Source organism: Crinia signifera, chromosome 12, assembly GCF_055691185.1.
Source record: "Crinia signifera chromosome 12, ASM5569118v1, whole genome shotgun sequence".
Lineage (NCBI taxonomy): Eukaryota > Metazoa > Chordata > Amphibia > Anura > Myobatrachidae > Crinia > Crinia signifera.
Genome location: NC_139228.1, coordinates 25,842,658 through 25,855,444, shown reverse-complemented (window position 1 = coordinate 25,855,444; position 12,787 = coordinate 25,842,658). Strand labels below are relative to the sequence as shown.

The window sequence follows — 12,787 nt, the reverse complement described above, 5'->3', positions numbered from 1 at the left end:
AGTACCACGGTACACTTTGATGGTGTCCATGTGGACTAGATCGACATTCTGGACAAAAAACGTTAAAAACTATTTTTTGATCTTTTGACTGTCGACCCTTCCATTGTTGACCTAATACTTATGTCAGCCTTCCAACCCTGTCGACTTTAGCCATGTTGACCTTCAGCGGTCGACCCAATGCATGTCATCCTTATAGGAGTCTACTCAATGACCCAAACCCTATTATAGAACATGTAGTATTATATAATATATATTATGATATTATTTCATATATTATTATCAATATCATCTATCATTTATTTATATGGGGCCCCAAGGGTTCCGCAGCTCCTAAAAATACATAAATGAGCAAACAATTAATGACAGTTATTAAGGTGACCATATATATATATATATATATATATATATATATATGATACTTGTGTATTATCTGAGCGCCCGATTTTTTCATTGCATGCCACTACTTAAGGCATGCGATGCGATTTTTCATTGCAAAGACCCGATTTTTAATTGTATAGTCACCCATGGGTGATTTCATACCCCCACTATCCAACTACACATGGAGTTGATTTTATATAGTGTGGCGAGCGCAGCGAGCCACCGAGCCCGAAGCGTGGCGAGCCCCGCGGATTACTTTACATGTATTCTGCGTCCCCTCGCTGCGCTCGCCACACTATATAAAATCAACTCCATGCGTAGTTGGATAGTAGGGGTATGAAATCACCCATGGGTGACTATACAATTAAAAATCAAGTCTTTACAATGAAAAATCGCATCGCATGAATTGTATGCCACTATATTGCATGCAATGCGATGCAATACAATGAAAAAATCGGGTGCCCAGATATTACACTTACACAAGTACCATATCTTCTTATGCCGGCACTCTGAATCCTCATCTGCTCCGGTGCCACATCAGTACTGTACATATACTTCTAAAAGAGAAGGCACATCTGTACTGATGGATAGAGCTGTAGGGGGTTCTGAGGACGGGAGTACGCTACTGAAAGTACTTAATCTTTAATACAGGAACATTTTTGCTTATCAAACAGTCTCTGAGTGCCTTCTCTTTTGGAAGTATATAGATATACACACTAAGAAAAGCGCATCAGGAGAGAGGGCCCTGCTCGTGAGAGCTTACATTCTATAGTCATTGCTTGGTTTAGTTTGGGATTAGACTTTTACAAAGGTAATTTACACCAACACTAATATTTCTTTTCTTTTCTCGTAGCCTTTGTTATAAAGCCATCATTACGCTGTACAGTGCCTCGCCCCTCCCTGCATTCAGATCTACCTCCTCTCCCTCCGGCTCTTTTACCTTTTATAATTACGCACAGTTGGCTTTAGGTGCCCGTACACTAGTGCGATTTGGGCCCTTTTCATCCGATTCTGACACGTGTCAAATCGCATGCGTTTCAAGCTCCGATTCCGATGCGCGACCATATGTATATCAGAGCCGGAGATCGCAAGGGCTGCCATCAAGCTGCCATGCTGGTATAGCATGCGATACATCGTATGCAGAAGGACTCTATACTGTGTATCGTATGCAATCCTGCCGCACGGGAAGCTGACGGGAGCGGTTCAGGGGAGAACGGATGACACTTCTCCCCTCGGAGAATATTTATATACAGATATTGTTTTTATTTTAGGTTTACTTTAAATATGATTACTCCACCGAGAACCCCTAGTGAATTGCTGGGACGCTGACTGATAGAAAATGTTGTAGACATCCAGTCGTTTTCTTAATGTGTCACTCCACAAAAGAAAAAAAATGTCACCCCTGATTTAGACTGTGAACTTTCCCAAGCATGCCTCTGGGTAGCCTTCGTCTCACATGTGCACCTCCTTTCATCACCCTCATGTGTGCAGTCTCAGAATGTATGTACGATTTATCATAGTGACAGTCACGAGCTTGCGGAGCTTTGTGTGGCTGCTCTGGACCTACGGACCTGTCCGGTATTTCTACAACTCAACAGTTCGTCCCTGGGAGCCGCTTATATAGGGTTAAACATAATAATTGGCAGCTGGGAAGGATTTATTCCCATAATCACATTGTGCTCTGGATACATTTTGTGGTTCTCTTTTACTACTCTCGGATCCACAAGACCAGGTGATTTAGGTGCCCAATAAGTTACTTGTAAGATCACCACGTCTTCTATACGGAGCCACCCTACAGCGGAATAACTTTCTATTTCCTATATTCAAGTAGTGAATTCTAAGTGTCTGGCCACCGCCAATAGCCTTTGTGTAGATTAATGATACTCCATCATGGAAATCACCCAACTCTAGTCCCTTCTGTGTATGATTAACCATTGTGACTTTCCGTTTTGGTTTTTAACTTGGCATTGATAAATCATAGAACAATACAGTACTTCTTGTGCGCTGGCAGATGAGCCAACCGGGCAGAACGACTCCATACTTCATCTGTACTGATGGATCTTGGCACAGACAAGAAAGGCAGCCTAACTCGTAGCTAGCCCATTGTACACCATAAACACCTTGAGCTTTGGAATTGTTACTCCATAAGGGATTGTCCTATGACTGAGCCACATTTTATATGCAAGCGAAGATAAAGTGGTATTCAGTCTAGCACCGTGCGTCTTCCAAAACCCATGCTCTTTCATCTTCTCTACCTATGGTGTCGCTTTCTGCCGCGTTACTTCTAGCACATTCCCGGTCTATATTTCAGTGCTGCAATACAGGCCACACTGTGCTAGAAGCAGCACAGCACCTTGTGATTGCAGCTGCCCTCACATTCAGTGCAAGGACGATGCAGTTCATCCTCTAATGAAACATTAATAAAATAATATATTTTTTTATATGTCGTATCAGCTGCATTATGTTTCCTGTACATTACGTATCATTGGGTCATGGTGCAAATGACCATTTAAAGTTGAAAAGGAAGTCGTTTTCTAACTCCAGCTGCTCTAGGCCTGGTCGAATGAAGGATGCCGTTAGAGAAAGGTTTTTATGGTCCGTGTTGGCTTCTGGGACATACTAAATGTGGTACGGATTTATCACGCTGTCTCTTTTACACACATATTTATTGTTTAACGTTTCGTTTCTTACTGGTTTCCTCCCTTGTGTTTGGTGAGATTCTCAAATTCAAAGCCAAAATTGTTTCTTCTTATCTATCACATTGTTATTTGTTGTAGACCTTTTATAAGCTGTTGTAACTACAGTAGGTTGTGGTCTCATGTGCTGTTCTTATCTGTGTCCTAGATGATCAATAGAACAATCAAACATTTAACTCTGTAGATTGAGATATTTTATTAGCTTTCAATTTAATTATTATAGCAAACCAATATCTCTGTGAGACAGATGGAGTTACACATGTGCTTGCTCCAATTAGTCATTTCTATGAGTAAAATGATGAGGATGCCTTAATCGATTAAACATTTTTTTTTTTTTTTTAATTTAAAGTAAGAACGGTGACCACAGCATTTTGTCATACTTCCCAACAGATTGGCATGACTGGATCTGGGGAAGATGTCAAAGTGGGTGTGGCCACATCATTGATTGGATGGCCACTCCCCCCCCTCCCCCCCCCCCCCCCCCCACACACACACATATTATTTGCTGTTTCTACAGACTGAGCTTCCCTACTGCCCAGTAGCCCCCAGACTGGGAGGGTGGGACAAGGCCCTTAGTTCAGGACTGTGCCTTGGATATTGCTGGGAGTGATGCGTTTGGACAGGTCTCCAAAGTGCTCAGTGGAACTCTCAACTTATATAATTCTATGTAAGGAGCCACAGTAGCATAGAGCTTCCAGTACAGACCGATAAGTTAAAGTGCTGCTCTTTTCCATGTGCAATAAAACGGCATAAAAAGGATGCACTCCCCAAAGCTGTAAAATAACTAGTGTTTCAAGAAAAGGATGTGACCTGTGGTTAAAGGGGGTGTGGCCTCACAGCAATGCCTCGCCCGTGAGCCACGCCCCCCATTTTTATTGCTGCTAGGGCATGCCCAGGGCTGTTCTTGTCAGCAGTTCCTCTATTCACGGGGGTCACTCAAGTAGCCTCTCACTGCTTCCCGCGGGTGAGACAGCTGGACAGTCCCTTCAAAATAGGACTGTCCCGCATAAATCGGGACGGTTGGGAGTTATGCTATAAATTGCCACAGGTCAAAATATCTATAGAGTAACTGCATGTACTACACAGTTTCAAATGACATTCTAGGAAATCGTTCCTTATGACAGGCATGGAATGGGTTAACCTTTGGGCAGCCTGAGTTTGAGGTTGTTTAACTTGTGATTAGTGTAAAAAGACAGAGTACTGTATTGCTATGAAATGTGACTTCCTCGCTGCTGAAAGCCCCACCGTAAATCCAGGTATAAACTGTTACATGACATTGCAGTGAACTCAACGGTTCACATTGTAACAGGCATCTTCCCCCGCAGTGTTTTCTTTGGCAGGATCCCCTAGCAGACTCTCGTAAATCACCTGGTGAACCCAGGGATGGCTGAGGCTGAGCTGGGGGACAGCTCCTAGTGATGAGGCTGAGTCTGGCTACACGTAGTATGTGCCACTAGGTGGATGCTGGCTCATCCTGCAACGCTGCAATGTATCTTCACCACTTACTGACACTGTATGTATCCCAAGCCATCAACTGTCAATTTCTGAAATGTATCCGGATCACAAAAACGCATCTGTGATGTTTGTACTTTATTCCTTATTATTAATTGTATGTATAGTGCATATATATATATATATTAGATACATCAGTCCTTGACCTAGGATTGATGTGTTTGTCATAAGCCATTTGACCCACCAGTAGATTTTTGGATTGTGTGAGGAAACTGGCGTACCCAAAATACGCAAATACGCGAAGAACAGATAAAGTCTACTCAGATGCGGTCTTGGTGGAAAATCAAACCCACCTTCAAGTTCAGTTCTGTTAAGCGGTAATGCTAACCACTGTGCCAACCTGTGTATTTCAAAACACTGACCTCCGGCATCCCGATATGGGGGAATACCACTGGGCTCCGGAAGTAAATGAATCCACCATTCCAGCAGATTTTACCCTCCCCCACTGCATCCTAACCCTTCCCACTAGTGCCCCTCCCTTGCAGTGTAAACTAATCCAGTGCAGCTAATCCTCCCCCACTGCATTGTCATCCTATCCCTTTCCACTAGTGGCCAATCTCCTCCCCCTCCGCAGTCTAACACTAACCTTTCCTGCCTCGTAGCCTAGCCTCCCCCACTGCAGCCTCACTCTACCCTTTCAAACTAGTGACCACCCCCCCTCTCCCCACAGCCTTACCCTAACCTTTCTCACCTTGCAGCCTAACACTTAGTCACCCCAGTGGTGCCTGAACTAACCCCCCCCCCCCCCCCCCCAGCTTGACCCTAACCCACTCCGGCATACTTAGGTCTGGGCTGTCAGTATTCTGGTGTCAGCATCCTGATATGTCAAAGTTTGGTAATGGCAGTCGATATGCCGGCATTGGTATAATGAACACCAGCATCCTGACCGTATCTGGCATAAATAATGTAGTGTAAACATTATTACACAATTAGCCTATAGTACAGGGCAGCAAGGACGGTGTAATGGTTAGCATACTGCCTCACAGCGCTGAGGTCATGGGTTCCATTCCTACCATGTGTGGAGTTTGTATATTCTCCCCATGCTTGCATGGATTTCCTCCTACGACCCAAAAATATACTGGTAGGTTAATAGGCTCCCAACAAACATAACCCTATAATGTCTGTGTGTGTGTGTACATGTGGTAGGGAATATAGATTGTAAGCTCCACTGGGGCAGGGACTGATGTGATGTGTGTTCAACTATACTCTGCAAAGCGCTACGGAATATGAGTGCACTATATAAATAACTGGTAATAATAATAATAATGTTTCAATATTTCATAATAGAATTAAATGAAAATACAGGCCTTGCACGTAACTATGTAAACCCCTTTTCCCGTGACCTCTAAATACATTGTTCCTAGTCAATCAATCCTAATTTATGGTTCCACTTTAAACTTAATATTGCAAATGAGCAATCTGTGCCGGAGCCCTAGAGATGGCCGCAGTAGTCCATTCTGTAAGTGTTCTCAGTAGGGGAGAGAGGCCAGTGAAAACATCCCCCATGCGTGTTTGTATAAGTGAGGTGCGGGTGATGTGTAGCGTTGTTTCTCTGATTGATGGTGATTACTTGTTTATGAACCCGAGGCTGAAGGTCTGAACTTCCTCCTGGGCCAAATAGTTCAGGGGGCTGTTTCCTGAGGCTACCCGAGGGATCTCTCCATCTGAAAGTGGGAGGAATGGGTAGGCAGTCCGAGGCAGACGGCCAAGTCTAGTGTAACAAATGGATAAGGATATTGATATGTACATCTCATATATACTTTGTTTTTAAAATAAAACTGCAGAGAAAGAGACCCAAAGTTACACCGGTTGACCGCCGGCCCCAAACCAAGCTCCTTTTCTATGGGCAAATGTTCTACTATGTGTGTTGTTTTTTTAGGAGGGTTCCTGATTTATTTTCCCCTCGTTATTTATGTCATCTTTCGTATTGCAGTCATTACCGCTGATTTCTGTCTAACCATACGTGTGTCATTCAGATTTGGGCCTGGCCTGGTGATTTACTGGTACGGCTTTATCGAGGAGCTGGACTGTCACCGTGACCGCGGCATCCTACTGAAAGAAGAGTTTCCCCGTGATATAGTAACTCTGCGTAACTGCCTGGCGCTGGAAGATGAGCAGGGCCGACGCGCTGAAGGCTGCGAGACGGAGAAGAGCCAGGAAGCAGTGTAATATTTCCATGCGAGCCCCAAATGATGAACTCCAGATGAACCACAGTACGAAGTCACAGAGCTGCCTTCTCATACAAACACTCAGACAATCTGTTTACCTTCCTTTTCCAGCCGCCCTCCTGCCCTGCGCTCCAGCCCAAAGCCCACGCACTCTCTGAAACACCTTTGCTTCTGCAGATGCTCTGCGGACATACACACTGGCCTTCCTTCCGCCTGCCTGCGCCCTTTTACCTACAGTCCAGAGGAAACCGGTGCACTCCTGACGCCCTTGCCATTAATATCTCCCCAGATATATTCGCAGAAGACCTGACTTGCGTATTAGGTGTCATTCCCGGCGCAGGGAAGGTGAGGACAGTAATCAGTCATTATTATGCTGTTACCGTGTCTTGCAGCACAGCGAGAAATGTACAGTAATTAGCAGCTTTGCAATTAGCAGGTTTATATTTGCTTATGATACTTTGCAGATGCCGGTAATATTACAGATGCATTACTGTCAGATATGAAAGGCGTTGCTCAATCTCGCAGCTTAAAAGCTAATTAATGATAATGTTGTAGCATTTGCAAATAAAGCATTTTTCAATCACAATTCTTTGATTTTCTCTGAAATAAATTATTGTAATTAGACTCCTCACTCTGAATTGGGCTTCTGCTGCTGCCTCCTCTGTCAGCTGCAAGGGCGGCCTGTCAGTCATACTGAGTGTGAGTTTCCGTTGCAAGTTCTACTTTTGTCTGTTTTTTTTTTTTTTTTAATTGTCTTCTTGAAATGCTAGGGATGGTCATCGACGGTGATAGTACAAACCGCCATCAATGGTAACTATTTGTTGTATGACCATCAAGGGTTTTAACTTCGATGGCCATCCCTTTATTTGACTGATTTGCCCGTTTGCGAATCAGAACCTGGGGGCGGAACTTTACGGGTGTCAGGTGTGGAGCTGTGCTAGCCCCTTGGATAGGAAAAAAAGGTACTTATGTACTAACTGGGCTGCCGATTTTGAAATCGGGTCCATCGCATGCGATGCGATGCACCCGATTTTTCCATAGGATTCTATGTTAAAATGGACTGAGTCCATTTTAACATGGAATTCAATGGGAAAAAGGGTCCTTTTCATACCCCTACTATCCAAGTGGGCATGGAGTTGGATATAAACCTGTGGCGAGCGTAGCGAGCCACCGAGCCCGAAGCGTGGCGAGCGTAGCGTGCCCCGCGAGAGGGGACAGAATACCGTCCCCTCGCGGGGCTCGCTTCGCTCGCTACGCTCGCCACAGGTTTATATCCAACTTCATGCCCACTTGGATAGTAGGGGTATGAAAAGGACCCTTTTTCCCATTGAATTCCATGTTAAAATGGACTCAGTCCATTTTAACATTGAATCCTATGGAAAAATCGGGTCATCGCATCTGATTGTATGCCTTAAGTTAAGGCATACAATCAAAAAATCGGCAGCCCAGATAATACATAAGTACCGAAAAAAATTGTGTATATTCGGTTATGCTTTGACATTGATGGTTCTTGGGATACGGTCATTGGGTCTACAGCAAGTTGGTCGACAAGCATTGGGTCGACATGGTTTAAGGTCGACATGGGTTTAGGTCGACAGTGTCTGTGTCGACAGCCAAAAGGTCGACATGTGGTTTTCCGCTGTTTTTTGAGCCGACATGTGCCGACAGGTGGTATTTCATGCCCTAACATCCACTAGGGCATAATGGGAGAATAAAATAGTCTGCCGAGCACATAGCGAGCGATGCGGTGCACTGGAAACTGTGTCCATGTCGACATTCGGGTACATTTTTTTTAAAACCCCATGTCGACCTTTTAACTGTCGACCTAATGCTTGTGTCAACCTATTGACCTGTCCACCTAGACCCATGTCGACCTTGTCCCATGTCAACCCAATGCTTGTTGACCAACTTGCTGTAGACCAAACGATCCCAACCCCTGGTTCTCCCCATCTACGGCAAAACTATTTTACATCGGTCATAAACCATCGATGATTTTGAATCAATTGGTCGATGGCCAGCCCTACCCCAGACATGGTTCCAGTTGATAGATCTAAGGTGTCTAGATAGACAGCCTGTAAGTCTACCCCAAAAGGTTGAAATGCATTAGGTCAACAGGGTCAAAATCTCGACATGCAATAGGTCAACGGGGTCAAAAGGTCAACATGAAAAAGGTAAACACTTGAAAGGTCATATAATGGGCCTCATTTGGAGTTTGGTGCACATCCAGCATGGTTTTTGTTGCTCTGCAATGGACAGGCGGATACAGAATTTGGAGGGTGCGTCCCCCATAAGACATCTGCCGGGGATTTGTATGCTACATGCAGAAGCAGGGAACACTTTCACCAAATGCAGTATAAGTGATCGCGTCCTCTCGCTTCTCATGGGCGTTTTAACAGATCGTGGGGTTCTAGGGTCCTGTATTGATTTGGCTGACGCCCCTATAAAGTGCTTCTAGTCAGCGCTTTCAGTAGAAAGCTGGCACCTCTTTGTACACATCAATTGGCTGCCTTTTACCAGAAACTTTCGTTGCATTGTCCCTGTTTCTATTTGGATAGATAAAACTTTTTTCATTTTGTAATCATTTTATTCCCAAAGCAGGTAATCCTATACAGGTTATAATTCTCAATCCATTGTAATCAGTGGGGGCTCCAGAGGAGGGACTGCAGCACAGTTAAAAATTCAGATCGGGGAGCCACACCCCTGCCACCAACTGCCATTCCAAGCTGACTCACTGGCAGTGGGCGTGGCTCCCCTATTTGAATTTTTAATTGTGTTGCAGCTCCGCCTCTGGAGCAGCCACTGATTATAATAATCACAGATATGCGACCAATAGCCTGAGATAGCACTTGCATCATGCCTGTGGCCTCCACCCTTTACCGTCATTCTGTGGGGTACCATATTGCTGGCTGTATTTGTAGTTACATAGTAATGTCATTTGAAAGTGTAGCTACCATAGTGTGTGATTACAGGGAGATCATGAATGCAGGGACAGGTGACATCCTGTGTTGTGTTTTATAGCATTTGGTTTCTTGTGGTAGGAAGTAGCAGTGTGTACTGAAACACACGATCTGCCCTGCAGCAACACAAATACGCGGGTGTCTGCCAAGGAGATTGTCAGCACTAAAATGGGTACTTGTGAGTTATCTGGGCGCCCGATTTCTAAATCGGGTCGGATCGGGCACATCGCATCGCATTGCATGCGACCATCGGATGCGATGCGATGACCCGATTTTTCCATAGGAATCAATGTTAAAATGGACTGAGTCCATTTTAACATGGAATTCAATGGGAAAAGGGGTCCTTTTCATACCCCTACTATCCAAGTGGGCATGGAGTTGGATATAAACCTGTGGCGAGCGTAGCGAGCCACCGAGCCCGAAGCGTGGCGAGCGTAGCGAGCCCCGCGAGGGGACACAGAATACCTTAACTTAAGGCATACAATCAAAAAATCGGGCGCCCAGATAACTCATAAGTACCCTAAAATGTTTAGTAGCTTTCAGTGTCCACAGTCAATCGAGCAAGTGCAAATACAGCGAGGAGACTGCGTCAGTGGAGTAGTTGATTTCCTTCCATCTGGAACATGGCTGATGCTTAGAGTTCCAGTATACTGACACTGTCGGAGCCGCACAGTTAATACAAGGAATCTTCTTTAATACAACACATTTGACAGCTCTTGGCAATGACTGAGCATCCAATCGAGGGGCAGATTTACTAAGCGAAGTGATAAAGTGGCTGGTGATAACGCTGCAGCCAATCAGCTCTTAACTGCCAAGTTACAGGCCAGGTTTGAAAATGACAATTCGGTGCTAATTGGCCACTGCTTTATTACCTTCCACTTTATCACTTCACCATGCTTAATACATTGGCCCCTAAGTCTATTTCAGCTCTCAAAAATAGGATACGGTCATTATTTTGACCCTATCAAGGGTCAACGTGTGTTGGGTCGACACCTGAAATAGGTGATATGAGGAAGGTCAACACAAGCATTAGGTCAACAATGTGAAGGTCGACAGTGAAAAGGTCTTGAGTTTTTCATGTTTTTTTTTGTTTTTGCGCCAACAGGTGGTATTTCATTCCCTGCCATCCACTACAGTGGCGAGTGCAGCAGTATACTGACACACTGTCCCATGTCAAATGTCTCGCCATTCGTGACAAAAAACATGAAATACTAATGCTGCCATTTTGACTGTCGACCTAATCCTTGTGTCGACCTTGTGACCCTGTCAACCTTACCCATGTCGACCTATTTCACACATGAAAAGGTCGATGGGAGTTTTTCATGTATTTTTGTATCAGTGTCAACACCTGCGCACGTGGACAATAACACACGATAGTCCAAAAAAAAAGGGAAAAAATCATGAAAACCATGTCTTACCTTTCCATGCATCAAACATTTTGTTTGTGTCGACCTATTCACTGCCGGCGCAGACATGTTCTGTTAGTCATCCGGATACCGCTGTACAGAACACTACCTCAGTGACACAATCGTGAGGGTCGCTTGTCTGGGTCCACCTGCTACTCAATGGTAAGTTGGCTCTCCCGGAAATTATACTGGACCCTTTTCCAGGATCCAAATCCAGATGAGGTTTGAATGAACACGGTGCTGTGTGTTGCTGATGATATCTTGCTTAGTAGGGATGTTCATCGTTAGCAACATTTATCGCTTAGGGGGTTATTCTGTCCTGATCGCATGGCTCCTACTTTGCAGCGTCCCACTATACACTGCCCAGCCAGATTAAAAACCTTTAATAAGCTTGCGGGGGAAAAAATAGCGCTGCAAGCCGCAGTGTGTGCAGTCTGCATGTAGCCCAGGACTTGGTGGCTCCATTAGAAATAGGCTGTTCAAGGCCGTAGCTGACATCACAAGCCCTCCCTGAAAATGCCACCTGGCCACGCCTTTGTTTTTCCTGACACTCCCAGAAAATGTCCGGTTACAACCCACAAATGCCAGCTTTCTGTCAACCAACTGGCGAACGGCCATCAATTAAAAATAAAAGTAACAGGATTTACTCACACAGAGTCGTTCGATTATCGCCTGGCAGCCATGCGACCAGGTCTGAATATTCCCCTTGGTGCTTAAGACGTTCTATATTTTGCAGTGTTCCAAGACCTGGAGAAAGACTAGTTAGAGGACAGCAGGGGTGAAACTTTGGGGATCTGCGACATTATACTCCAACTGGTTCTGCAGCTTGAGTTTAATCGAGAATTTTTAAATATGTTTTTTATTTTTAAATTACAAAAATTGACGTCCGTAAAAAAATTACTCGAAGGCTGTTATGGCTGCAAATCTACGGTTCTACAGACCCGGCATTGAATGTCTGAACAAGAAATGATATTGAATTGAATTAGACATCTTCCATAACAAACAAAACGATAGACAATTTATAATCGACTCTAGATCGGTACCTTCTGAAATCTTGGAAACCGCCCTACGCAATCTGTTTATATTACGCGGATATATTTAGATAGAACTTCTGAAGTTCTTTTGAACACTATTGTATGTATCTCTCCTATAATTTATTGTGCTGACCTATTCAGCTCTTTGTGTACCAGCCATATCTGAAACAATAGCAGGAAAGTGGAAACCACGAGAGGAACTAGAGCAGGTTTGTTTATTATCGAGCCCTTAATTATACCTTCCTTATTTAAACGTTTTCAATTCTGGCACAATTTAAAATAATGCCGCTTACATAATATTTCCGTTTTTCAGGGAGGTTAGATTGAGGTAGCGTGGTCACGTGGCCACAAGTCTGTGTCTACTCTAACCTTTCCATAACCCCTTGCTGGTCATCATTGTTACCGTTCAGTCTAAAATACAGCACTGTAACTGTACAGCAGTGCTGGCTCTACCATAAGGCAGCTAATGAGAGGCCCTTCAGTCTGACTACCACAAAATTAAGAATGACTCAGAGAGGATCCTTCTTAAACTTAATGCAAAAGTGTTGAACTTTTAAGAAGCTACCTCCAAACCAAGCTCAGTACTGAAGTATTCCTGCATTCCATTCTGTCCTGCTTTGTTCTGCTGCTGCCTAA

The 12,787-nt window shown here is 44.3% G+C and overlaps 1 protein-coding gene across 11 annotated transcripts in view; it reads left to right on the top strand.

Annotated features, from left to right (window-relative positions):
* Positions 1 to 12,787, top strand: part of CDIN1 (CDAN1 interacting nuclease 1) — a 284,765-nt gene that overhangs the window by 206,789 nt on the left and 65,189 nt on the right. For 9 of the 11 annotated variants that reach the window (XM_083166845.1, XM_083166851.1, XM_083166854.1 and 6 more), the window contains one exon: positions 6,563 to 7,340. The exons of the other annotated variants lie outside the window; for them this stretch is intronic. In XM_083166845.1, coding sequence (XP_083022971.1) covers positions 6,563 to 6,755 — 193 coding nt within the window. In that variant the 3' untranslated portion in view covers positions 6,756 to 7,340. Of the gene's footprint in view, positions 1 to 6,562; positions 7,341 to 12,787 lie in introns of those variants that run through there. 11 annotated transcript variants of the gene reach the window in all.